General features: G+C 41.8%; 3 protein-coding genes across 4 annotated transcripts in view; 1 reads left to right on the top strand and 2 right to left on the bottom strand.

Annotated features, from left to right (window-relative positions):
* ddah1 (dimethylarginine dimethylaminohydrolase 1) overlaps window positions 1–3,149 on the bottom strand; it is a 71,067-nt gene extending 67,918 nt beyond the window's left edge. Inside the window, exons 1-2 of one of the 2 annotated variants that reach the window (XM_046390885.1) lie at window positions 2,559–3,149; window positions 1,506–1,705 (exon numbers count right to left, since the gene is read on the bottom strand). In XM_046390885.1, the coding sequence (XP_046246841.1) occupies window positions 1,506–1,565 (60 nt within the window). In that variant the 5' untranslated portion in view covers window positions 1,566–1,705; window positions 2,559–3,149. The remainder of the gene's footprint in view (window positions 1–1,505; window positions 1,706–2,558) is intronic. The other variant, XM_046390882.1, reaches the window with a different exon arrangement.
* A 735-nt stretch (window positions 3,150–3,884) lies between these two features.
* ccn1 (cellular communication network factor 1) lies at window positions 3,885–6,751 on the top strand. Its single transcript, XM_046390880.1, has 5 exons — window positions 3,885–4,209; window positions 4,410–4,632; window positions 4,940–5,284; window positions 5,407–5,609; window positions 5,728–6,751. Exons 1-5 carry the CDS (start codon window positions 4,162–4,164, stop codon window positions 6,028–6,030), a joined length of 1,122 nt encoding a protein of 373 aa, XP_046246836.1. The 5' UTR covers window positions 3,885–4,161; the 3' UTR covers window positions 6,031–6,751.
* A 7,805-nt stretch (window positions 6,752–14,556) lies between these two features.
* znhit6 (zinc finger HIT-type containing 6) overlaps window positions 14,557–26,761 on the bottom strand; it is a 28,322-nt gene continuing 16,117 nt past the window's right edge. The window contains exons 8-10 of the mRNA XM_046390879.1: window positions 24,824–24,904; window positions 17,878–18,002; window positions 14,557–15,408 (exon numbers count right to left, since the gene is read on the bottom strand). Of these exons, the coding sequence (XP_046246835.1) occupies window positions 15,038–15,408; window positions 17,878–18,002; window positions 24,824–24,904 (577 nt within the window). The 3' untranslated portion in view covers window positions 14,557–15,037. The remainder of the gene's footprint in view (window positions 15,409–17,877; window positions 18,003–24,823; window positions 24,905–26,761) is intronic.

The raw sequence follows: 26,761 nt of genomic DNA, 5'->3' as shown, positions 1-26,761 counted from the left end.
CACATTTACTGCCACATTGCAGCGGACATTAGCGTTGCCTCACAGATGTTTGGATGACACATTTTACTGAACAACTATGTGAAAACTTCATCTGGCTTCATTTTGTGAGACACGTCCCTGCTCCAGGCTGGCTACAGTCCTATTCAAACAGACCTGCAGTGAAAGTATATATCAAATATATCCTGAACAAGACTAAAGACACTTAACAGGAGATATGCTAGCCATGAGTTGGCTGTATGGACTGTTGGGAGAACATACCATTTGGAAAAGAATATATTGCCTCAAACTAACAGGATAACTATGCAGGATATGAACAAACAGAAAGATTATGAGGTAGCCATTGTCCTCCAGGTCTTTTCATAAGATTTTGTCAAGATAACCAAGACATATAGCCAAATAGCCAAACATATTGGTAGAGCATGGGCTGTTCCTTTTTCACCTCTAAAGAATCAGCTAAACCTACAGACAACAGTCGCATAAACAAATCCAGTGACGCAGACAGTTCTTCCTTTTCAGATCCACATTTCTGCGGAACATGACTCAGTATTTCAGGGGTTGGCCTCATCTCTGCCCTCGTTCACACAAGGACAACACATAACTCAGTAGACTTCCTGCTGCTCCACGTTCTGACAAGGGAAAGGAAGTGTTGCTTGTACACATTGCAAACAAGTTATGACATTTATCTTGAATATACTACAATGGAATCTGTTATTTAAACATCCAGGCTGTCCTGTTCTGGTCCATCTGTCACTTAGACATAAATGGGGGGGGCTGAGGGCCGCTTGCCACAGACTTCCTGAGAACCGAATCTGAGGCCGATGTCTCTTCAGCTGTGGTTGCTCCTGGTGGGATCTGACAATAGCTTTCCATTATGCTGAGCCACAACACAACACAACAAACAATTTCTCAAACTTCGACAAACAGTGAAATCACTTAAGCACCCCATCTGGAGCCCATGGAGCTGCTCAGATGCTACAGAGAAGAGAGCACAATCCAATGATACTTTCTGTACAGGAGAGCGATGAGTGTGTATACTGTATGTGTGTGTGATGGGAGTTCTCAGACAGCCTTAGTGGAAAATATTATGCCAGGGCAATTGCAACACGGAGACGCATGTCCAGCTTTTGGAATGTTTCCTGAACTGAATGGGTAATTAAGGAATGAAGATTACTGTTATGTTATTCTCCGCTGACGTACAATAACACTGTTTCCTTTCACCATAACACATGGGCGGATGCACACATGCAGCCGTACGCACGCAAGTAGACTCTATGTACATAGCAGAGAACAGTCGAACAAAACAAAGAGCAGACCTTGGAGATACTAAAGGTGTATTAAGGCAATTTAGCATTGTACCTCTGCAAAGTCAGAAGACTTGTGAGAGAAGTGAAAGGTTCAGTGCGTAAGATTTAAGGGGATTTAAGGACAGAAATGAAATATAATATTCATTTATATATTTTCATTTGTTTAGAATCACTTGGAAATAGAAATAGTGTTTCTGTTACCTGAGAATGAGCCTTTAATATCCAAAGAGGGAGCAACTCCTCTTCCATGGAGTCCACCATGTTTCTACAGTAGCCGAGAACAGACACACCAAACACTGGATCAAGAGTTTTTAGCCGACACTGTAGAGCAGGGTGGGACGAGGGGTCTTCAGTTGTTTGCAGTCACATCACTAGATGCTACTAAATCCTCCACACTGGACCTTAAAAAGGAAAGACTGATCAAAATTCTGACTTTTAGTGCGTTAATGAGTCCATCATCAAAATGTCTACATTTCCCATAACACAAGTAGTAGCACGTTTCCGTAAAATCATGACTTGCTGGTCTTTTTAACTGCACGGACATATTCAGGTCATGCAGGATTTCTGTCAAACATACATACATACATATATATTCAATGTATAACCCCAAACTGAGATGATGACGTTATCAGGATTATTTGTTTCATGCTCCCTCCAGAGCCACAGAAGACATTTTGCAGCTGGATGACGTTTACCCTTCATGATGAGTAAACAGATGTTTAAGATCTTTAGAAAATTGTGTTTACATATGGACACCCAAAGTAGCCTATAACAGCTTGGAAATACACACGAGAGAACCCTGCACACGTGCTCACAGAGACACACACCCCTCTCCAAATAGGCACATCCTCCTGTCCAAATACTCACACGAACGCAGGCTCTGCGGAGCTGTTCACAATGTAAGCAGATGAATTTCACATGTGAGCTATGCACGGATTACTGACATTTGCTCAAAAGTGATTCCTTATATAAAAGTACATATCATCTACAGCCTGAGCCCAGACAGTCCGCCTGGTGGAGACCGCCTTCAGTGTTCAGTGTCATCTAGTTCTCATCGGGTACGGAGAGACGCGCAAAAAAAGTAAAAAAATCCCAATGAGGGGTTATTTTCTTTGCTTTAAGAAAACCATCTCGCTGGTGTGAATGATATCCACAAACAGCGATTAGGTAAAGGATATATGAAAGCTGATCCATAACTCATCAAACTCAAGTCTGCAGAATAAAGTGGAAAACAAAACAAAAGCTGAAACTCACCGGAGAGGTTCTCCAGCCGTCTGGTTCAGTGCTGCTGTCTCAGTATTAAAACTATACATGAGGTTACAGGGGAGAGTGAGGTGAAATGTCCCATCCTTATAAACAGAAACAAACACTCTGCCCTCATGCAAAATGTCCTCTGTGGAATCTGCCAGTCGGTCGTGGCAACAGTAACGGTTTAAATGTGGCGTCTTTTACGCACTTCGTGAGAGTTTGCATCAGTCGGAATCATTTGAAAACTTTCAGTGGAAGGGACTTATTGAGACCCCTGATGAAAAAAAACTGCGACAAAAAGCGAGTATTTGTCTCCCCCCACAACACACAACATCTCTCCTGGAAAACTGGATCACTTTACCTACAACGGGACCCCCCCGCACACCCCCACTCGAAACGTGATGGACAGATTGCGTGAAAAGTCAAATTGCCTCAAGGAATGAATGCAAAGGAATTTCCCTGCACGAAGAACATATTTAACAAGCCTTTAAGCTGTCAGGAATGCTTTGTGGTCTGCTGGCCAAAGGGAGAGAAATATGTTAATAATGTAGGCTACTGCCATACCAAATATGGCAATATTGTTACGTCTGAGCTCTGGTGCGCATCTGGAAACGCTTAGCTGCTCTGAATAAAGGCACTGGAAAGCCAGAAATAGACGCTGTTAAATGTATTTCTGCCCACACCTTTAGGCTCTCAGAGAAAAACCTGGAGCTATTTTAAACGTGGCCACAGCAACATGCTATAAAATTGTATTTAACAAATTGTTTTCATCTGCAAAAGCATTATCGATACCTGCAGTCCAATTATCCTGGAGGGGGCACTACATGACTGATACCCAAATAAGTTGATAATAAACTACATTTTCGACACCCTGGGAGATTGTACTTTAGAATTCCTCATGCTTTTATGATATTTTAAATAATACTATAACAGTTTCAAGCAGTTTTAAAGCTTTCAACCTGTCAGCTGATGCACAGAAGTTATAAAAAAAAGTAAATTATCTCTTTCACTCATTTGTGTGAAATGAGTGAACAGACAGGGGAGAATCCTCCTCAGTCTAGCTAATCGCAGAAACAAAGCTACAATAAAGCACCTGAACCCCACTTCTAGAGAAAAGTCCTGGACTTGATAGATGTGAGAAGCGAGCAGAGGAAGAAAATGAGAGGAGGGATAAACAAGGAGGGAAAAATGTGAGACGGAAAAGTGTGTTCAGATGGGATCCAGGGGGGAAAAATCCATTTGAGAAAGAAAAAAAGGAGAAAGGTTTAGACAGGGTGGAGCTTAGGTCTTGGATGGAAAATGCGCCGAGAAACATTCCTGGCATAGTTTGGGAACAGTTCAGCAGGCAGCCCAGGAACGACGTCAGCTTCCCACTACGATATAAAAGTCCGGAGGTGGCCGGACCTCAGCAGACTGCAACCGCTTTACCGAGAGCTTCATCCACTCTAAAGGAGCCTCTGACACTAGAGACTACCAGCAAGCAAACCAAGAGAGACAAGCGACTGCGTGAGGGAATATCAAGGGACTCCTCCGAAGACACATCAAACCTACTTTTCACAAAACTGGGAACAGGATTCCTCTTGAACGCGCTGAAGAAAATTTATCCAAGATGCTGATGCTTACTGTTGTCGTTACCTTCCTCGGAAGCCTGAACTTGGTGAGTTATTTCTCTATTTCAGTCTGACAGAGAAAACGTTTCATCTGTTCTAATTTTCTGAGGAACAAAAGCAAAAGTTTTCTTTAGATGGGAAGAAAAATGCTGAGAGAGATGCTGTAGTTTTGGGGGGGATTCTGTGTGGCAAGGCTTCGGAAGTGTCAGCCAGTCTTTAATGGAAGGTTTTGTTGTTGGCTCTACAGGTTCTCTCTTCCTCCTGCCCCTCCGTGTGTGACTGTCCGCTGGAGATGCCAAAGTGCGCACCCGGCGTGAGCGTCGTCCTGGACGGCTGCGGCTGCTGCAAAGTTTGCGCCAGGCAGCTGAACGAGGACTGCAGCCTGACGGAGCCTTGTGACCACACTAAAGGGCTCGAGTGTAACTTCGGGGCCAGCTTTGCTGCTGCTACCACTCGTGGCATCTGCCGAGGTACGTATAAAGACTATTCAGCTTTTGACTTGCTCTGAGGTAGTTTTATTTTTTTTAAACAAGAGGGTTTAATTCAGGACTATGGGAACCTGTGTGATTTCAGCACTGTGGAATGCAGATAGAAGGAAACTTAACCTCAAAGCACAGACAGCCCACTGTGGAGGGAAAAGACTCCTCAGGCAGCCTGAAGAATTTCACAGTTTAGCTGATCCTTACCTGGCAGCCATGTGATGTCTTCTGCACACGTCTCGGAGCAGAGCAGGAAAGAATAACATTCCTTTCCTCCTGTTTTTCTCTCCTGCTGCAGCCAAGTCAGAGGGCAGACCCTGCGAGTACAACAGCAGGATCTACCAGAACGGAGAGAGCTTCCAGCCCAACTGTAAACACCAGTGCACATGCATCGACGGGGCAGTAGGATGTGTCCCACTGTGCCCGCAGGAGCTCTCCCTGCCCAACCTGGGCTGTGCCAACCCCAGACTGGTCAAGGTGGCAGGCCAGTGCTGCGAAGAGTGGGTGTGTGATGATGGCAAGCAGACAGACATCCTGGAGAGGATCTTTGGCAAAGACATGCTGACAGAGGAGCTGGAAAGAGACCTGACCAACAGGAATGAGCTCATTTCTATTGTCAAGGGAGGACTCAAGTCTCTACCTGGTAAGAAAGGCCTTTCATCCTGACAATTTCTGTGCTTTTCTCTGGATATATACATTTATCTTAAAATGTGTAGGATTCTAAGATGCTAATGCTTTTTTTTTCATTTCCTCTTTTAATCACAGCATTCAGACCACAGCCTGAAGTCCAGATTTTTGACAGCCAGAAGTGCATCGTCCAAACCACACCCTGGTCCCAGTGCTCCAAGAGCTGTGGAACAGGCATCTCCACCAGAGTCACCAACAACAACAGCGAGTGCAAGCTGGTCAAAGAGACAAGAATCTGTGAAGTGCGGCCATGCACCCAGTCACTTTACTCAAGTCTGAAGGTAAGCTTGAGCCACCATGACTGAATGTGATGCAAGCATGCATGATACTGAAGATGCATCACCTCCAGGTTTGAGTGCACGACTAATCTCTTTCTCCTTCTTGTTTACCCCTCTGCAGAAAGGAAAGAAGTGCAGCAGAACCAAGAAGGCCAGCCAGCCAGTGAAGTTCACCTACGCCGGCTGCTCCAGCCTGAAGAAATACAGGCCCAAGTTCTGCGGAGCCTGCGTGGACGGCCGCTGCTGCAGCCCCCAGGTCACCAGAACCATCCGCGTCAAGTTCCGCTGCGAGGATGGCGAGACCTTCAACAAAAATATCATGATGATCGAGTCCTGCAAGTGCACCTACAACTGTCCCAGTGCCAACGAAGCCTCCTACCCCTTCTATCGCCTCTCCAATGACATCCACAAGTTCAGAGACTGATTGGTCTACAATGTCCAAACCCCTCAGCAAGAGAGAGACATCATCCCCAGTACTGGCAGCCAGTGGCAGCCCAGATGAACGCAGGGGTGTAAATAGACTACCGATCAACTACCAGCTTCTTGTTGTAACTAGATTCCCAAGGAATTGTGGGCTTACATCATGAGGACTTAATGAAGTGCACTGTTTGCTGTGACTACATCAGCATTCTTAACTAAGAACTGCTTCATATTAATGGAGCATCTGAAGTAGCTTCGTTATGGAGCAAGATGTAATTAATATTTGTACATTTATGTTAGTCGCTGATATCAATTCACTGTGTATATTTTGATCCTTTACATCAGACATGACACAGACTGTAGACTTGTGTGTGTATATGTAGATATGCACATGCGCAACTTCAATTAGCATACCATCCTGTATCTTAAGACCAAGACATCGAAATGTAACCTCTGGACTTGTCTGACAAGCGTGTGGTTTCATTCCTTCCTGACGTGGGCATTATTGTTCATGTTTTGTGGCAGCTATTGAACTCCCTTCGTGAAAAAGACAAAGCGAAACATGTCAAAGGATGAATGAATGTTTTTATTATTGTTATTAATATTATTTATCAAAAAAATAATGTAGCTACTTTATTTGGATATTATGTGTCATACTGGAATAAATTGTAAAATGATTTAATTTTATATGCTATGAATAAAACCGATTTATTTATGAAATATGACACTGCCTGAGTCGAGTCTGTTCACACTACTCTGCAGGACGGGACAAATCTCACATGCATGGGGCTGGGGACGGATGTTTAAAGTCACTATTTCCAGAGAAAATCCTCCTGTTATATCATTCTGTAGACCCAACAGATATGCAGACAGACACTGAGCAGGGTCAGTTTGTTCTTATATAACAACCTTGGAGGCTCTCTGTCCTGACTTTCTGTGCTTTGGAATGCTATTCTGTAGCAAGCTAGCTTGCTTTCATTTGATCTGGCTAAGCCATACCCTTGACTGATTCTGAGGAGAGGGGGAGATTAAGTCCACGAGTAGCAATGAGTATGGGAGTATGCCAAGAATCTTAAGTGCTGCTCTGAATGGGCTGGGATTAGACACCATGCAAGAAGGACAATGACTATTATTGTATACAATGGGCTGTATACAATGAATTCCCAGGGAAGATTTTTCTTTTTTCCACAGTGGGCTAGCACGACCAAATTGACCTAATTCATTAGCAGTTGCCTTTAAAAGTGAATTAGTTGCATTGGCCTCTGTTGGCTCTTAAACTGCAGGGGTCTGCTAAACAGTTGTAAACAGCCCTGCAAAGTAGGGAGGGCTTAAGTCTCCCTTCCAGGTTTCAGTTTAACAGGCATTAAGAAATACTATTATGAGGCAGAAACAGGCAAAGGACAGGAAGCAGGGGTAAAACAGTTGCCTCTGTGGTCATAGAAACTTCAAATTCAGTTTTACAGCTGCTGAAAGGGTGTGTTGTTACTGTCACAAACACCACTCGACTCCTGCTCTGGTGGTTGATAATTTATGTTTACCTGAGCTAAAATTGGTCCTGGGAGTTTAAGTCTGTTAGTTTTATGACCCCAAGGTACATGAAACCCATGCAACAAGTATCAGTCTGAAGAGGACGTGTGTTATTTTTTTTTTCTCTCTCTGAGGCACGGGGTCTGGTGGCAGATACTTGTACCTGGTACAAATACCTACAGTACAGTTTGAACTGGGGCAAGGAGAGCAGAGCTCAGGGGCAACGACAGGGGAAGGGTTTCTTTTTTGATCCAGGTAGAGGGAGCGGCTCAGGAATGCAGCAGTGGCTCAGAAAGCAGACATCCTGATGGGCGGCAGATGTTGGAAAATATTTCAGAGCAACATGTTCACTTTAGCTAAGAAGATTTTCCAAATGTACACAAACACTCCCAAGGCCTCACTTGTGTCCACAAAAGGCATTTTATCTTCTCACAAACGACTATGAAAACCTGTCTATCCGAAGCTGCATGGCATTCCTGCACAATGTTCCTGCATAACTGCTGGAAATAAGCTTTAATCGAGTGTATTTAATAAGACACTGAGCAGGACACGTCGCCTCTGAATGAGCTGCATACCGCACAGGATGTGCCCACTGAGGTTTTACAGATTGCTCACATGAAAGGCTTCTGAGGTTTACCTAATCACAAAGATGTGTGGCTGCCCCTTGCAGCCTGGATTTACAGTCCAAACGCTTTCAGGGAGCCCTGTTTTCACTCTTTCCCTCTCTGTTGCTTCCTAAAGAAGAAAATTTCCATCTCAGTCCATCAGAGTTTTGGAAAGCGCTGTGCAATCAGACTGTCATTTGTCTTGTTAACAAAATGCAGCTAACACGGTTATGTAATGACACCTGTATGTTATGTGAGCAGTCCTTTTGGTCATCCATAGCATTCCTTTATAATGTGCAGGCAAGCACAGTGGCGTGGTTCACAATCCCTCAGCCTTAACTGTCAGAGTACCCAAAGATCACGCTTGTGAGAAATAAATCGTGGCGTCCCGGCCAACACAGCACAAACCTGTGAAAACTATTGCTCTCAGACACTCAGGCAAACAAAGTCTCTCACACACATGTGCCCCTGCAATTAAATCACTCAGCGACTACCTCATTCCCCAAACCCAAAACGTGTTTATATGACAGAGACATTAGCATTAAAGCTTCATCAAGCACTACGTAATGCTGTGCAACCAGAAGCTAACAGGACTGAGAGCAGCCATTACAACATGCTGGAAGCTGCTGAGCACTGATGTCAGCTATTTTACAGCCCTCTTGTCTATAACCTTAGGTTAATAATCAGTGTTATAAGGAACACAGGGGCAAGAAGCGAGGAGGGTTAGAGACTGGCCACCAAGTACAAACACAGACAGCCACCTGTATTAAAAAGCGCCATCTGCTGGATGAAGCAGGGAAAAACATTCTGAATTGAAATTTCTTTAGACCTTCTCACCTGATAACACTTGCACATTTTAAAGACTCAGTGTTGTGATATGTGCTAAACATTTTAATAATTGTATTATTATGCACATGCTTATTATGTGTCAAATTTCTCACTCGAAACAAAGTGATGTAGAAGACATCCGTTTGCCAATTTCTCACAGGGTGTGGGGACCCTCTCGATGCAGTCACACACACACACAGCAGTGACAGTGATGCAACTCTTCTGACACACCCATCAGATCTCCATACGCAATTTCACAAGAATAACTGATGAGCAGGCTTAGGGGAAAATCAGAGTCAATTCCCTCCCAGTCTGTTGCATTGTTCAGTCTGTCCCCAGAGGACCGCTGGCTACTGGAGTGATTATGTGCTCAAACAAGCCGAGCATTGATGGGAGAGGCAGCACTGAGTGTCCAGGCAGCATGAGTCTCAGCCCAATGGAGACAATGTTGGACTGAATAATCTCCAAGGGGGCACGTACTGTCACCAGCTGAGCTAATGTTGGCATCTGCTGCTCTCGCTTTTGTTTGACATAGACAGAGCAGTGAGATCAGCACAGGCTGTAATTTTGCCTTCACTTGGCTTAAAATGTTAAAGGGATTTAACACATTTAACAGCTCCCACCATTCAACGACTGATGATTTCCTCCTAAACTGGCTGTAATATTGTGGGTATTAAATATGGGACCTGCATAAGCAGAGGTGGTATTTCATGTCACTTCCCTTCTATGTCAAGTGTTAAGCATAATAACACTTTATCTAGAGAGCCCAATGTGGATACTGAACAGGTGACACAAGTGATCTCCTCATCATCAGTTTGAGCCCAACTTCAAACTCTAATACATCCTTTCAATCTACAATCCCTGAATGTCTACACACTGTGGAAATGAAATGTTAAATTAAATGTTATAATTACTCAATATGAATTTAATCTACAGAATCTGATGAATCTTAAAACAAAAGAGCGCGATGTTTGTGACCACAGCAAAAGCTGCTGTCTTCTGCCTTCACATTCAACAATTACATTTTAAGTAAATGTTGGTCACACAAATGCTGAGAAGCTATGTTAATTTCTTTCACAGATCATTTAGCGCTTCGCCACAATGATTGATGTCATAAAACACAATTTTCTTGGTTAACCTTTAAAAACCGTGATTTGAACTCCTAAGCAGTTGCTGGCCTCAGGATTAGGATTTTGCTGCTATTCCTATGGAACATTAAGTGACAAGAGTAATGTATTTTCCTAGTCTTTTGCCTCCCCCATGCTGGGTAATTGCAGCCTGGTTTCCACTATTGTGAAGGGTTGAGGGCAAGCAAAGCCTTAGTCATTATATCGTCACCCACTTTCCTCTGAAATACAATTTCTGATCTCTTCTGCATCTTTTGATCTTTTGGACCTGACAATTCTTGTGCCATGGAAATGTAGCTAATGAGTGGCAACTATGACTCTAGGCGTCATGCAGTAAAAAAGTGCCCGCTGGCCTCAAATTGTCACAAACTGCAATTAAGTAAATGCAAAAGAAACAAAAGTGCATAAACAGTTACCACATGTGACCTTACACTGAGTCGTACTGATGTCAGAATAGGGCAGACAAAAACTCAGCAGAATAGTACGGCAACGTGTGACTAAATTTGGGATTTGGTGTTTTTATCTATAAAGACATTATGGTGTTGAGCTTTTCAGCACATAGAAAGCTTTTTGAATGCCATATCCCAGGCCAGACGGGATACATCATCCCTTTCAGCATGTTCTCAGCCTGCCAGATTGGACATGGCAAGAGCACTTCCCCAGAGAGGCATTCAAGAGGCATCCTGCTCAGATGCTTGAAACACCTCAAATTTCTTGGCTTCTTTCAGTGTGAAGGAGCAGGTGATTTACTCCAAGCATCCTCTTGATGTCTGAGCTCCACATAATATCGCCAAATTCAAGACTATAAATGGAGTTTGAAACTGGTTCTGAAGTTCTTGATCTGCGTCTCACGTAGCAGCATTCTGGACACCGAGTCTCATTTCATCTGCCTCACTCTCAGCCACACATCACCCCAGGACATGAGCAGACACACCAACTTATCCTCAACCACAAATAGAATCAAAACAAGATCAAGCATGGCAGATCATTTGATATGACTTCAAAGTTAATCATCATCAGTCATCAATCATCGTGGCCCCAGGCGTTTGTTTCGGACAGTCCATCGCAGACGTAAAGCTGTCACTAACAAGTCCCCCTGCAGAACCAAAAATCCAGTGAAGAGCAGCTTTTCCAGACTCCAGACTCAGCAGCTGAGCACTCAGACAGCAATGGTGCCGACTATGAACACATCCCTTGTGAGAATCCAGCTAGGAACCTTATGGGGCCATGCAAACTCCTCCAGCAAGATAAAAGGTCATGTTATTTAAATTGTGAAAGGCATTTTAAAAAGCTGTCGTACTTAGTCCAGATGCAATATGCACTGCACTTTAGCCTGTTAATGTACAAACTGTTACATTGACAAAGCAACTAAGATAATGCAGTACAGAGAAAAAAAGGACCACAAAGTCTCGAGAGGCAGCAGCAGGTGCTCTAAAAAGACTTCACCGTGATACGTTGAGGCTGATAATAAAACAATAACAAACAACAAGCAGGCTCTGTTGCTTCAGAACGTCAGATTGACACGAGACAGACAAGACGGAACGAGTGAATCACTTCCTGCAAACAGCTCGTGGTGGGTCAGCCTCCGATGTGACTGCAGTGACCAACACTGATGGACTGAGAATCGCAGGATAAAATGGATGAGTTTAGAGATGCATTCAATCAGTCAAAGACACTGATTCATGTTATAGGCTATTCATGCAGTGTACAAACTCCTACATATTTTAGATTTATCTTAAATAAGTACCTATCTATGAGGGAAACAGTTGGGAAAAATCAGACAGAGCCTGTGAATCCGGCAAAGATGATGTTTGCCGCATTATAAAATAACTGTCTTCAGATTTGCACATTTTGTAACAGCACTGTGAGCTTGACAATGAACACTAAAGCATAAACAGATGGCCTCATTTAGTTCTCCATTTGGAACAATGAGATAAGGGAAAAGCGCTGAATGTCAATTCAAAATGTGAAATATGCATGCAAAATTGTAGACTTGGTTGCAGATGAAAAGCACTGAAACACTGAAAATGTTTTCCATGCATTTTCGAGGTTTTGCTTGATAAATGATTCTCAGTCTGCCTGATGACAACCACTAGAGGTGTGCCATGTGAAAATGGGTGACATCAGGCTCTGGAAACTTGATTTTGTGCTTCAGTACCTGCCTTTCCCGGTGCAGACTTCTGCCAACATATAGCCTGTTTCTGGATGAGGCCACCACAGCAGAGCCATGTCCCGAAGCTGGTTTCATAAAACACAGCTTTGCATACAGCACAACTGCGCCCTGCCCACCAAATCAAGACTAATTAAGTGCAAACCAACAACAGAAATTTCAAAGAGCAATTTTCTTAAATTGGAGGAATTATTTCCAATGCCTGCGTTCTCCACAGACTAAAAACAGCTCAGATCTACGTTTAACAGCAGACAGAAACAAAAGCAGAGCTTTTGTGTGGTCACATTGGGTAACTTTATTGAGATAGAAAATTAAGAGACCTGCTAAAATGAAATGGGTGGTAATTCAACACAGGCAAAGCCATAAGAAACAGATGACCAGATGTGTAAGCAGCAGAGGTTACTACTTCATGCTTTCATCCACTTGGCGATACATAATGTTAGTCTCTAACCAGCACAGACTGTGGGTTGTTCTGCTCGAAAGGTACGACATATTAAAGTATTGTTTATTTTTGTTTCTTTATGGACAGTAGATTTTAAAATCCGACTGTAGATGATCAATAGCCAAAATGAGTAAAACAATCAGTATTGTCAGTGGCATGAGAAGATCTAATACAGCACCATTGTGGCCTGGCAGGAGGAAACACCATCTCCATTTCTTTTTTTAAAGGAACAGTTGGACATTTTGGGGAAACATGCTTATTCGCTTTCTTGCTACATTCACACTGTCATATCTGTCTACTAAACACAAAGCTTCAGACGGCAGCCTATTAGCTTCATTTAGCATAAAGACTGGAAAAAGTGGGGGACAAAACATAACAGCACCTCTAAAGCTAATGAGTTCACTATGATGTCTCATTTGCATAATCCATAAAAAAGTATTGGGCAAGATCAAGACTATTTCTGCAGTTGGTAGGTGAGTAAGCTAAGTTAACCACAGCTCATGGCTTTAGCCTTACATTTAATAAACATGAGAGTGTTACTGATCCTCTTATCTAATTTTGGGCAAAAAGGAAAATCCCAAAATATTCCACCTCTGAGTAATTTGTCACATATATATTAGGTCCACGAAAAAGCTGCAAGACACAACAGTTAGGCAAAAAAATAATAAAAAAAAAACAAGCAATGTTTTGGATCGACAATGTTTGCTTAGCGCACCGTATGAAAACCTAGCTGTGTATGAGCACGTGTTCCAAAATTTATGGCACTTGAACATGCACATACCCAATGCGCTAATGACAAGGAGTACATGAGTGAGGGGTCTCTCAGCGTCCGACCTCGCCGAGGGATGCGCAGTCAGATGTGAGATCATTGCCTTTGACTGCAAAAGGATGGAAAATGCGTCACCACGGGCCAGACTTCAAAGAGCGCTTGTCCATAGGGGTTAACATCCAAAAGAGGTTAGCAGAGGTTATAAAAACACATCTATAAACACAAACCCCACCAACGAGCCATACTGTCAGTTGTTACTGGCACTGTGTTGTCATAATAAACTAACATTAGGTAAGAATACGGTACGCAGAGGCACCACATGCGTAAGACCATTCACGCTGGGAGACAACCCAGAGGTGTCAGAAAAAAGGGCATGTCAACATGAACTTTTATTAGCTGATGGAAAAATGAGACTAATGGTCTGACCGAAGCCTGACAGAAACTACAAAGGTGATGGAGGTGATGGATTGTTTAACAGAAATATCACCCCTAATGTGTTCCAACTTCTCTTTAACTGTTGAGCTTTAAGATAAAGCCAATGATAATTTTATTTATAGCGCATTTATACTCAATACCAATGATGCTTTTGGTAAGAATGATGACTAAAAACACACGAGGCAGCTCAGGACATTAAATCAAATGTGAAACATTTAAGGGCCATTTGATCAAAAACAAGCTTTACACTGACACATTAGATGTACTTGAGCTTTCTCTCAAATCAGAGGACCATCAGCAGATGGAGTTTGGCCAACTGTCAAGGAAAGTTGCCTTTTCCTGAACACTTGTTGTCTTGTTACTAGCACCTAAAGGTTTGTTTGTTAGGAGTTTGGGAGCTTTCAAACACATCACATGATCATAGCAAACGGCTGAAATCTGATAACAGCTTGTAAATCGACCTTTAGAGAGGGGTTTTCAGAGTAGTAGCAGATATCTCCATCACACATCCCTAACCGTGTTTCCATTTGATAAATACAAATACAGATGACATAAAAGTCATATTTTTGTGCTGTTTCAGTGCAGCAGCCACCGCAGATCTCCAAAGTATAACCCAAACACAAAAAGGACTCGAAAAAATGTTTTTATTTCAGATTTCTTCCAGACACAACGGCTAAACCTAAATTATGAACATTAACACTGAAATGATTCTTATGTATATGCAACAAGACACACAAAACAACCATTGATCTTTCCTCTTTCTCAAAAAATATTTGTTAAAAAGAACCAAAAACACTGTCAGGTTGCATTGGGCCGCTGTATACTGACACAAGATTGATGACTTCCTGTCAGATACGTCTGCCTCCATATCCATTTCATCCTGAACATCTGGTCATTATCATTCCAATCCACAGCTGTCAGCGGCACAGGCTGACTCATTTCAGTGACGGGCATGAACAGGCCTCGGCTCTACCACAGCATCCTCCTTAGTCATGCTGACCTCAGCACTCTTTCTGGTAGTTGAACTTCCATCAGTGAACCAGCGATGTCCTAATCTGTACACTGATCTCTGCTGCTGTCAGTGTGTTCAATAATAGCAGGGTCAACATTAACCATGTGCTGGTTCATCTTTAATCACCTCTGTGTCATTTGAAGGGCTTTTGGGACCATCACAGCTCTTACCACGTGAGGTAATTTCTTCAGAACCTCCATTCTCCTCCTCCTCCTCTTCTTTCTCTTCATCACTGCTGTCTGTGATCTCTCCCTCCTCTGACTCTTTCTCCCCTGATTCTCTCTTGGCCCTTTTCTTTTGCGGGGGTTCGGTTTCAGGGTTGGACTCTGAGGTTCCCGTCCAGATGTTGGTGCCCCCCAGGGTGCAAGTCCCTTGTAGGGATGGTGAAACTTGGGTCACATCCTCCTCCTTCTTATGGTCCACCCCTTGGTTCTTCATTGCAAATCTACTGCAGGCTGCAGGTTCAGCTGAAACAGTATGGCTCAATTTTATTTCAAACAAAAAATCAGAATTAAACATGGCTCTTGCAAAAGCAAATTCTTACACACATAAAGGATCAGCAGTCACCTGAACAAAACCGGTTAGAGCACAGCTGGGTTCATGACAGGACAGTTTGGGAACGATGACGCTGTGGTTTTGGCTCCAGGCTAGTTTACCAGGATGAGGCAGCATGCCAAGCAATAAGTTATGCAAATAAAAAAAAAAAAGGCTGGACGTGTGAAAGAAAGGCTGCAGAATGAATGACTGTAAAAATGATAGCAGTCAATTATAAGCAATTACTCCCCAACATGATCTCCCCACAGCCGATTTGCAGAAAATTCACTTTAAGCCTCAGCCACTTTTTCCGTGGCATTTTCGCCTGCATCCTATAAATTGGTTATCCAGTTGAGCCTATAATCTGAAGATTGATGCAATTCAGTTTTTCGTCTTCGTGCTGCAACACAAGACGCAATTAAAAAGCTACGCCTGCCTCCTATTAACCATTTACCAATACTTAGAGACTTTTAAGGCTCCACCAGTTTTTGACCACATAAATCTGTAGTAAATCAACATGCATATCTTAAGAGGTTTTGTTGAGTGTATTCTCAACTGACCATAAGTAAAGATATACACCTGTTTTAGTCCAATTCTGACAAATATTACTGATGTCAGGCAACATTTTCCAGCACCAGAACAGATAACATACTTAGACTTAAAAGTGTTAATCATTTCATTAGAAAACAGTCATTAAATTGTTTTTGTAATTTAATGACTGTTGTGTAATCGCAGTTCTGTGAGTAGCATGACTCTCACAACGGGATACGTTGCCTCTCATATTCACAGAGGCACCGTCTCATTACAGTCCCAATGTAAAAAGACCGTCCACCTTTTTCTATACCGTCATTAAACAGTAAATATAGCTGGCGACATCATTTGAGACTAAAATGTAGATTAAAAACTACCAAAAGGAATGCATTACATAAATTGATACCACCAGAAGAATAGATCAGACATGTTCTGCAGAGCTGCAATCCTAGTCATATAACTGGGATCTTATGTGAAACAAGTGTGACTAAAATGGTGAAAGATTAATGGTTTTGACATGACCACACTGACCGAAATGGTATATGATGAATATAATCTGATGACTAAAAAGATTAATTTGATTAAAAAATAACTAAACATTGACTGAAATGCCTAGACCTTTAGTCAACTATAAATTTGACTAAAAAACTGAGATTGATATATGAGTAAAAACTAATGTTAGACAAGAGGACTCGGAGAAAGTGAAAACAAGAACAACAAAACATTAACCCCAATTCAAACACTTCTTTTCACCCCAGAAGCCAAGATATAACAAAGCTAGCTTAATTGTCTCCAAACAGTGCAGTAATGTAGCTTTGCTTTCTCATTACCATAAGTTTGTTTAAAGTTAAATCCTCTCTCCCTCTGTAGAACAGCTACAAAGGGGTAATCACATTTGAAACAGTGAGATCTGACAATCTGACCCAACCAACAGATGAGAAAATGTCATCAAAGAGATGCTGGCTCAGGGTCAGCGAAGCCACAAAAAGAAAGTCAGCCTCAAATGGCTGAATGTAATGCTGACTGTCTCCATGCTGCACGAACTGGAGGCTATGAGACCCTCAACATTACTTTATCCTCACCGGTTGTGTCACTGCCACCGTATCCGATTAGTCTTTATCACTTCCTGCCCAGCTTCCCAGGCCATGGCATGTGCAATTATCAGTTTCTGTGGCTAACATTATAGCAAAACAGCATGGCACCAAGGCCTTATCACTGAAAACACACACAGACTAAAATGACCTCATTCCTCATTCAGACTGTCTGCGTCTGACAGTATAATGATACTGGGTTAGTGCGGTCTTTTGTGACCATACTAACCCTACAGAAATGAACGCAGTTTGACCACACTGTGAGCAAATAGCTTTTTTCATGATATTTTATCATGGCTCTTCTTGGCCCTAAACATCCAACAATGGCAGAGACCAACGGACAGGTGAGGAAAAACCACAGGCTGATCTCCTGTTTTCTCATCTTCTGTCATTTCACAACTCATGAGGTCACTGTTCAACAGTAAGCCATGTTTGATCCTCTTTTTGGACACGGTCGGTGTTGAGGTTAAGTTGGTGTGTGTGATACTGTGCAGAACACCCTCGTTTCCGTTGGGGTAGCATGTTGCCATAGTGAAAAATAAGGGAGCAGGGAGTCTTGAAGTCTCAGCTGGAGAAACCAGGACATGATACAATGCTGCTGGAATTGGAGAAGTGGAGAGGGGTTGGCGTTTTGGGGCTACATGGGGTTTTGACACATGTCTTATATCCACCAGCTACAAAATGAGCTGAATGAAGTGATGAATAATTAAAATTCAATTTATGGCATTTAAATCTTCATAAGGGTGGGTTTTTTTTGTTTGTTTATTTTTTGTTTTTTACCTGGTCCTTTTAGTGGATAGTCTTTCCAATGATCTCTGAGTACGACATGCAGGACAGGATACTCAATCAGCATCTTGTAGCTCAGGTTGTCTCTTAGGCTCTTGTGAATGTCCAACTCATGGTACCTATTTCAGATAAATTGAGGCACAGAAAATGCAAACAGATGTTTACAAGACAACTCAATTACAGCATGATGGGTAAATTACATGATATTAGCCTCACTGGGCAGCTGTGGATCAGGTAGAGGTAGAGCAGGTCATCCACTTATCAGAAAGCTGGTGGTTCAATCCCCGGCTCCTCAAGTCTGCATGTCAAAGTGTCCTTGAGCAAGACATTGAACCCAAATTGCTTCTGATGCTGCGTCATCAGTATGTGAATGTGTGTGTGCATGTTTAGATCTTAACTGCCATCAGTGTGTGATAGTACGACTAGAAAAGCGCTATATAAGTACAGTCCATTCACAGCCCATTTTTGCAGACATTTTCATGAGTTTTTAGATGCTAAGTAGCAACAAAGACTGAGCAAAGATGGCCACTGCTGCTGAAACTCTTTAAATGGTGACTGCAGCTCTTTATTTCCAGCTGCCTTTGGCACGTTGATGGCTGAGAATCCTTTGAGGATTGAGGATTGATTTGAGTGGTGGCTTGGCACATAGAAGATCCTACTTGGTGTTCGTCTCAAGACCTGGAAACTGACTTTACCATGAATCAACATCTCTCACAAGCACACAAAGCAGCTCCCTTACCCCTCCTTCAGCTCTTTGTATGAGATGACATCAGTCCAGTCTTGTCTCTAAGTAGTCCTGTCATGCATTAGGGATGGTCATAAATCACCAGACTAAATAGTTAACTGGATTCTTGGGAGACATGGCTTGCTTCTACACTCAACTGATTCCGGACCTTAGGCTGTCATCACCAAAATACAAACCATCGTATATATTGAAGATATACAGTGACTGGCACCATCCCCACCAACTGTCAAACTCATGCCAGACTTTAGATTACTGAGCCATTGTTTGTTTTGCTAAAAGCACAAGCAGACTGAGAACCGCCCAGGTAGACACCCACTCCCAAAGCCAATCAAAGCACTCTGTGAGAATTTGACATTTACAGGTCTTTACTGGCAGGGCAGCTTCCAAGAAGTCCTCCCTCTTCAAGAGTTTCTCTGTTTGGTGGGCTAAAGATCATTTCGCATGGTCCCACAAATAAATAGCAATATGTGCTGGCACTTCCTGCAGGATGGGATAAAGGAAAGAAGTGACAGCCCGTGGGTCTCAACACACACAGGAAATTTCTTGCCACACAACAACAAATGGCTGCAGGTTATTTCTAGCACATCTCCACATCAGAAGAGCAAAAACAGTAAAGATGGATATAATATTTGGGATATGGTTTCCAGGATCGAAAGAAAAAGGTACGATCGGTTCAAAGGTTAAGCAGCGAAACCAGTTTGTAGAGCTGGCATGGGTAAAGTCATTAGAGAAAAAGGTCCTACTAAATGTCCTGCATTGACTTGCAATGTGCATGCCAGACAAATGCTGTTTCCATTCCATTTGTTTTTATGTATAACTTCTAATAAATTAATGTTTACGGATGTTTTTTATTTTTGTAAATATACAAGCTAAAATAAAACAGAAGTCCCTGTGAACAACAGTGAAAGGGTAGATGGCAAAGCAGAACGCGGTTCCCTGTGGTGTTAAAACTCTGGCCATTTGTAGAAACACGGCTGGATGACTCAGGCAAGAACACGCACACATCTGGTCTCTATATAGTGTTCTAGTGAATGAACAGAACAGAGGGTAGGACTGATGTTCTCTTCAGGGAGGTTCCTATTGTTTTCGCCTCCACTGCTGAGACCCATCAGTGAGGATACAGCAGTCATAATGTGAAAGGACAGAGAAAAATTGCAAATATTTCGATATACATTATTGACATTGACATTACTGTGATAACGAAAAAAATGCTGAATCTTGCGCAATTAAAACTGGACATGTTCATGGCTGCCTGTTAGTTAGTAGCAGCACTGCTTTGTGAAATGGACTAACTGTCAAATGTTGTAAGAAAAATGGTCAGTTAATGCTGAAACTGGACACTCTTTGTATGCTGCTGGCTCCAAAGATTGCTTGGTAAATTTCTAAGTTAGTATTTTTGTTCTTGCTGCTGCTGCCAATACTGTGTTCTCATGTGTCCTTATGTAATCACAGACCAGGGCTTCATTTATAAATGTTGTGATTGCACAAATCAGACCATGCTTGTGCTGCTCATGCCAAAGCTGGAATGTATAAAAACCAAAGTTAATGTGAGAATATGCAGATTTGCGCAATCTCAAGGCCAAACATTAGGTACTTTCATCATGGATAGTAAAACCAATGAAATGAAAATGACACATTGACATTGCAATTCAATTCAGCTCACATTAAAACACAAAGAAAAATGCTAATCCTTGACTTAATCATTTGATTGCTGCTTTGATGTAAAGGCCTTCCACAACAATTTGGAATACAGTATAGAAGGCTTATGCATTTTTGGACTGAGCACTGAATCCGATAGCCATGAGATCACGGATACTTTGGATTTGGAAATGTGGTACTGAACGACACTGCACCAACCAGGTGCATTTACAAACGTAAAATGGCCATAAGAAGGCTTACATTAAACAGGCAAAGTTGTACTAAAATCAGTGCATGTACAGGAGGAACATAATATCAGAGGATGTCTCACTAGTGTTAACATAATTACATTTAGCTAACAAAGTGATTATAAGATTTGATCTGAAGCAACACCTTAAACACCTCAGAACTGGGGAACTGTTTCACATTTTCTGTAACTGTAACAATCTGGCTTGCAAGCATGTACACTTCACTCAACAACTGGTCAGGTTCATATTTAACACAAGCACTTTTGTTACTTTTCATCTGCCTTCGAGGACAGACTGTCCACTGTGGAATTGCACAATATAATCTGGTGACATTAATGCCTTGGCTATTAATACTACTATTAAAAAATACCCAAAACCAGTCCAGCTTTGCAGGAGACATGAGAAAGCATCTGCTGCACCGAAACAAACTTCAACATAGCTTCCGGGCAAGCTAAGGGAGAGGCGATCGACAGGCTCGGGGGAGCTAAGGAGAAGGTTTGCCACAAACATGTAAGAAAAAGCACTGTTGGACAGGACAGATCCATAGCTGTCTGGTGGGTCCATAACACTGATAAAAACAAACAAACAAACAAACAACAACAAAAACAGAATGCACACACACAGGTTTCCTTTTGTGGCCGCAAAAGTAAAAACAGCATCTCTACTTCTGACAAGTCAACACAAGTAGATGTTCTCTGTGAGATTCGGCTGGCTGAGAGAAAAAGAAGAGTTATGGGAAAGCAGGGGAAACATACACTGGAACTCAGGAGTGGAATGAATAAAAAATAAACATTAAAAAAATAACACAAACAAACACTCAGAAGGGTGTGAATGGTTCTCTTGATGCACAGTTTGTCTTCCTTCCAGTAAGAGAATGTTGACTGGTTACACAGCTACGTTTAGTTTAGCACAAGAGCTCCTTTATTGGAGCAGGTTTATATTCCAGTAGACATTCAACAACAAAAACATGCAGTCATACCTTTGTGTTAGACTTGGCAACCAGTCTCTAAGTAGCCATGACTACTGCTGCCTATGACTTCATAACATTAATAACACCTTTCAAAAATAGGGGCTTGCTTCTAAGACTGTATAATTGAGTATATATTAACGCTTTGACCTTGTTTGGGACCGCTAAAATGGGATGTGACCTTAGTCTGCAGAGGGCCTCAATTTTTATTAGAGCTACATTCTGCGGTTGTGGTCCTGTTATGTAACTGCATCTAGTTAAATTAAGCTAATTCGCCCTTTGGAAAAGAATCCTAATTTTTCCTCTTCTTTCATTCGCCCATCCTCAGCCTAATGTTGACAATAAACACTTGAACTGTGGACTTAACAGAGTTTCACTGTGCACCTCATACTCAGAACTACAGGAAAAGGTTACTGAGAAAGAAAGTGGGATAGAAAGGGAGGGAGATTTATGCCACCGAATTAGTCATTATGGCAGACCAGACAGGTCAAAGTCAAAACATTCTTTCTCCAAAATCTGATTTACGACAGTGACTGCATCAGGCTAATAGCTGTTTTAGGAGACATTTATAAAATCTTTCTCCCCAAACTGGGAACACTGTTGTGGATGATAACAACTGTGATGACTTATTTCCTAAGAAAATTTTCAGGAAATGCTAGAGTCTACGTGCTTCTTCACACAGATGTGAACATTTCATGTTTATATCACCACCCTTGCCTTCAGTATTTTGATTTTATTAAATGCTTCTTTAGGGAAACAGTGTTTTTGGTTAGTGAGCAGTGCACACATCGTCATCACTTCACATTGTTTCGGGCTGAAAACGGACAAGATATGTGAGAATTATCAGACTTTTACAATTTCTGCTCTCTGGCTCAGATTTATGTAACTGAGTGGAGGAGCATCGGTGACCTTTGTTTGTGTGTGCTGTATGAGTGTAATAAAGTCTGCATCAACATATAGGTGAATATAACAGAAGCATAAATTAAACATGGAGCTTCATTGCATAGTTTTGGCAGACACTCCGGTACCCCTCCCGTTCAGATAGATTTCATTCAGGCAGGATTGACAGAAACCAAGAAGGTCAACATTTTGTTTTTACAAAAACAGCATGTAGAGCCACAGTATTTTCTACCTCAGTGACTTAAGGGTTTATTTCAACCAAACTAGAGATGGTAATTCTATTAACAATTTAAAGACCAAGACACTCGGTGAGTTTTATTTTTTTTTCTCTCAAGTCTGACTTTGTTTTTGTCAGTGGAGTCTGGTGGATTCAAGGAGAGCAATATAGCAGCTGTTTCTGGATAAACAAAAAAGATCCTAAACTTTAACATAAAGGTTGTTTCTGTAATGCTGTCAAACCTCTCAGCAGCAAAAACAAGCATGTTTAGTGCATGTACTTTCATGAGCACAGTTACCCCCAAAGTTTACTTTGCTGCCACTGTAGTCCATTTCAGGGCTGATGGTTGAAATGATCTCCTGGACTGATTCCAAAACATTTTGTACCTATTAATCATTTAGACACCAAATATGTGTGTTCACAGACATATTGATGACATACCATTACAACTCATCTATGCACGGTGTAATTCACGGTGTTTACATTTTTCTGTTGTTCAGCACTAAATCACATGTTGCTCCGACAGGTTGCACCTTTATCCTGCTGCAACCAATAATATTATGGTCTGGCCCAGTTGATAACACTCCTTGAAGAGTGAACATGAAATGCGGGTTATGATTTTGACCCATGCTGTAAATGCATATAATGATGCTATGCACAGAATACTTGCATTTCTACAATCTTATTGCTTATTATAAAGTTGAAATGGTGTTTTCTCCCCATTTTTTTCTTGACTTTATATTAGCAGAAGCACAGTTTGAGCAGCCACAATCAGGTTCTAATCAGCGATGTAATGGATAAGGTGAACAGTACTGTCTAGCAGGAGAAAACTTTATGACACATGGGAGTAGATAAAATAAGTGCAAATCCATTTAAACCAATCCATTTTTTTTGGATGAAAATCTGCAGAATCTTTATGACCCAATGATCCTTATGCATTATTAAGCTATGATCACGCAGTGTTATAACCTACCTTGTAATGATTATCATTATGAAGGTGACAGTGTAAATGTGTATGGCATCAGAGATAATGACACACTGAAAAGCATTCAAACTTCCATTAAACTCATATGAGGGTAAAAGGTGACAGCCTGACAGCTCATGCTAAATCTTGTCTCTCTTGTCACACCTCTACACTCATCTTTTTGCCATTCCTGTCGATATGCTGCCAGAAAACATAATTTATCTTCTCAGAAAGTGGGTGCAGCCCAGCCCACCAAGCAAACCAAAAGTGAGTGAGTGTGTGTGTGTGTGTCACAAAGATGAACAATGGGATGGGAGGTTTCATGATGTCTCATGCTGGCCAGGGGGGTAATGATTATGAGCACCGAGGATTATCATTCACTCCATGACTAAGTGGAAATGGAGGACAGCCAAAGAAAATGAAAGTAGGCTAGGCAAACGGGGGTTATCAACACCATCCCCTAACCCTCGTAAAAAAAATGGAAGAGGACAGAAACTATGGAGAGAGAGCAAAAGTGAAAAGAAAGCAGATGGAAGAGGTATGAAAGTAGCAGAGAATTGTCTTGATCAATGGCATTCTCAATGTGGAACCAAAGTAAAGAGGGGAGGAAAACCTTTCAGGCCTCCCTGCCAAAAGTATGTGCAGCTTTGCAGGAATTTACAAGTAAGTGATGTCAGGTTCATAAACAAACTATGTCGATTTCAAACATACTGAATAAATCAGTCAGGACTGGCCAAAACCAATTCAACAGTCACACAGAACGGATGCCAGAGCAATGACAGGATTTTGACGCACTTTGAACATTAACATCCATTTCATTTTACTCTCAAAAGTCAGCCACACATCTTAAACTGACTGATAAACCAAAATAGAAACATTACAATACGGAGAATCAGGATGACAAAACCTACCAGCAAGAACTCAAAGCTGTTTTTAATCTTTGTCATAATTCTTTAATAATAAGGCTTCCTTGGAACAAATATTAGAAGATTTTATCATTATCATTTATCTTTTTTTTTATTTTCAATTTTTAAATATCAGTCCTTGCATCATCTAGTTTAAGTCAAGCTGTGATGTAGGTAATGTGAGTGAAAAACCACAATAAGGTGATGAATACCTGACTTCAACACAAAGAACACAACAAAAGTGTCTAGTGTTTGCAAAAGCCTCTCATCAACCGTATGACTGAGATGAAGCCATGAGGTCTGAACATCCAATCTGTTCTGATTCAAGTGGGATACAAGTGGGAAGCAAATCTCACCTCACAGAATTAGCTTTTCTCCCCTCCGCTTTCATGAAGATTTTCACATGATCAAATGGAGTGTGCACATACATCTTCAACCTGAAACAGAAATTCACACGCGGGAGGTTAGAGATGCAACCTAATCCTTGAAAAAAAGACAATAAAAAAAATACATGGAATCACAGATTGTGCATTCTTTCCTTAGGTGCTTTCCATTAAGGTCAAAACACAAAGAGCTCATTGAAAGCAGCACAGGACGGCCCAAATGTACACTTGTCTGGAATGTTGACTGATATATGCACAGGCTTCTTGTGTTAGGGACAATCCAACACAGTGCTAACGGCCACTGCACCTGAGTCTGCTGTAAACAGCCAGCCAATGGACCGTGGAGACTTAAACCCCATTCGCTTGAATTTAGACTAAGCAGAAGCTGTGTCTAAAAGGTGGGCACTGAGCCCAGTTAGGTGTCTGTTTTAAAGAGGTGCACAGGTCTACAATATGCTCTCGCTGTAGGCTTTACAGTAGACTGCTCACTGCCGACTGCTATCAGTACAAAGGCTGGGTCAGAGGAGTCAGATCTCTGTTCTGTTTAAGGTTCAGATTAGAAATACTGAATGTTCAGTAATCAAAGAGCCTGCCTTGTTCAAAAACTGCAGTTCATGCTGGGAGAAACACGAGCTTAGGAAATTAAAAAAAAGAGTGTGTGCAGCGAGAGCAAAATTACAAAGATAAATGCCGAAAAGTAAGACCCCAAATCGAATCCTGTGTGAATGAACCTGGACTGAGTTGGTTAATGTTAAAGATAAAAAAAATCACCTTTAGTAAATTCACCAACTGAATTTTGTCTATCGATGCTCCGAGATAAATTTAAGAAAAGTCACTCCACCCACTCATCTGTTCTATAGAAAACACTTAACACTTAGTGGTGCAGTGGTGACCTTAAGCCACACTTTGTTGCTGGTTTAGGTGTGATGTAGCGGTCATTTTCACGCCAAGTGACCATTATGCGTAGGTAGCAAATGTACTTAATGTACCTTTCAGGTGAAGAATAATTAAGACAGCAAGCAAATCTGAAACAGAACAGGTCATTCTGTTTCTGTATTTTAATAACTGATTCGTGTATGCAGCAGAGATGCTCAGACTACACCAACTGGACAGAACAAAAAGCTCTTATGCTATATAACATTCCCAGGACAGCATGAGGCAACAGTAAATGAATATGTGCATCACACTCTGGCTGGTATTATGGGGAGTGTTTGATATTATACTCTGAGGCCAAAGCGCAGATGTCTCTGTAACTGCATTTCAACAACAACTGTTGTGAACTGAATTAGCTTTGTCTTCCCCAGTCTCACTGACAGTTTTCATGAACATGAGAACCCAGTAACTAAACACAACGTCACAGTTGTTGCCAAAACGGCTCATTTGAACTCTTCAAGAGAAAACAACGGGCTGTGCAGCTGTCACTATCCTTGAAACTCGGAGGTCTTCCAAGACGTATATCAAACTGGTGTTGATTTCAGGATCTGTTATCACATTGATACACTTTCCATTTCTATTCATGAAACCAGTGACTAATCCAAAACAACTTAGTAGTTGAATTTCTAGCACTAAATGGAACATATTAATCTAAGGTTTCTGGTTTTGCTGCAAGATGCAGCAGATGAACATGATGACAACGCTACACATACTTACAAAAATATCCCTGCGCTTGTTGCCAGTAAAACAGAAAAGCTTTTGCTCCAGCTGTACAAGCCCTGTAGCAAAGGCCCCGGCACACCCCGACACAGCGCTATTCATCAAATGCATCAATGTGAATTGGCTGCTTACTCTACCACAAAACATGGACACAGTTGGACATGGACAACTACCACTGATGCACACAGCAGTTCACTCCTGTTTGCACAGCCTGTACCTGATCATAACACCAGTAATTCTACAGCTTGAACTGTGTGT

Source organism: Scatophagus argus, chromosome 6, assembly GCF_020382885.2.
Source record: "Scatophagus argus isolate fScaArg1 chromosome 6, fScaArg1.pri, whole genome shotgun sequence".
Taxonomy (NCBI): Eukaryota; Metazoa; Chordata; class Actinopteri; family Scatophagidae; genus Scatophagus; species Scatophagus argus.
Note: the sequence above shows the minus strand (reverse complement) of the source record. Positions and strands in the feature narration are given on the sequence as shown.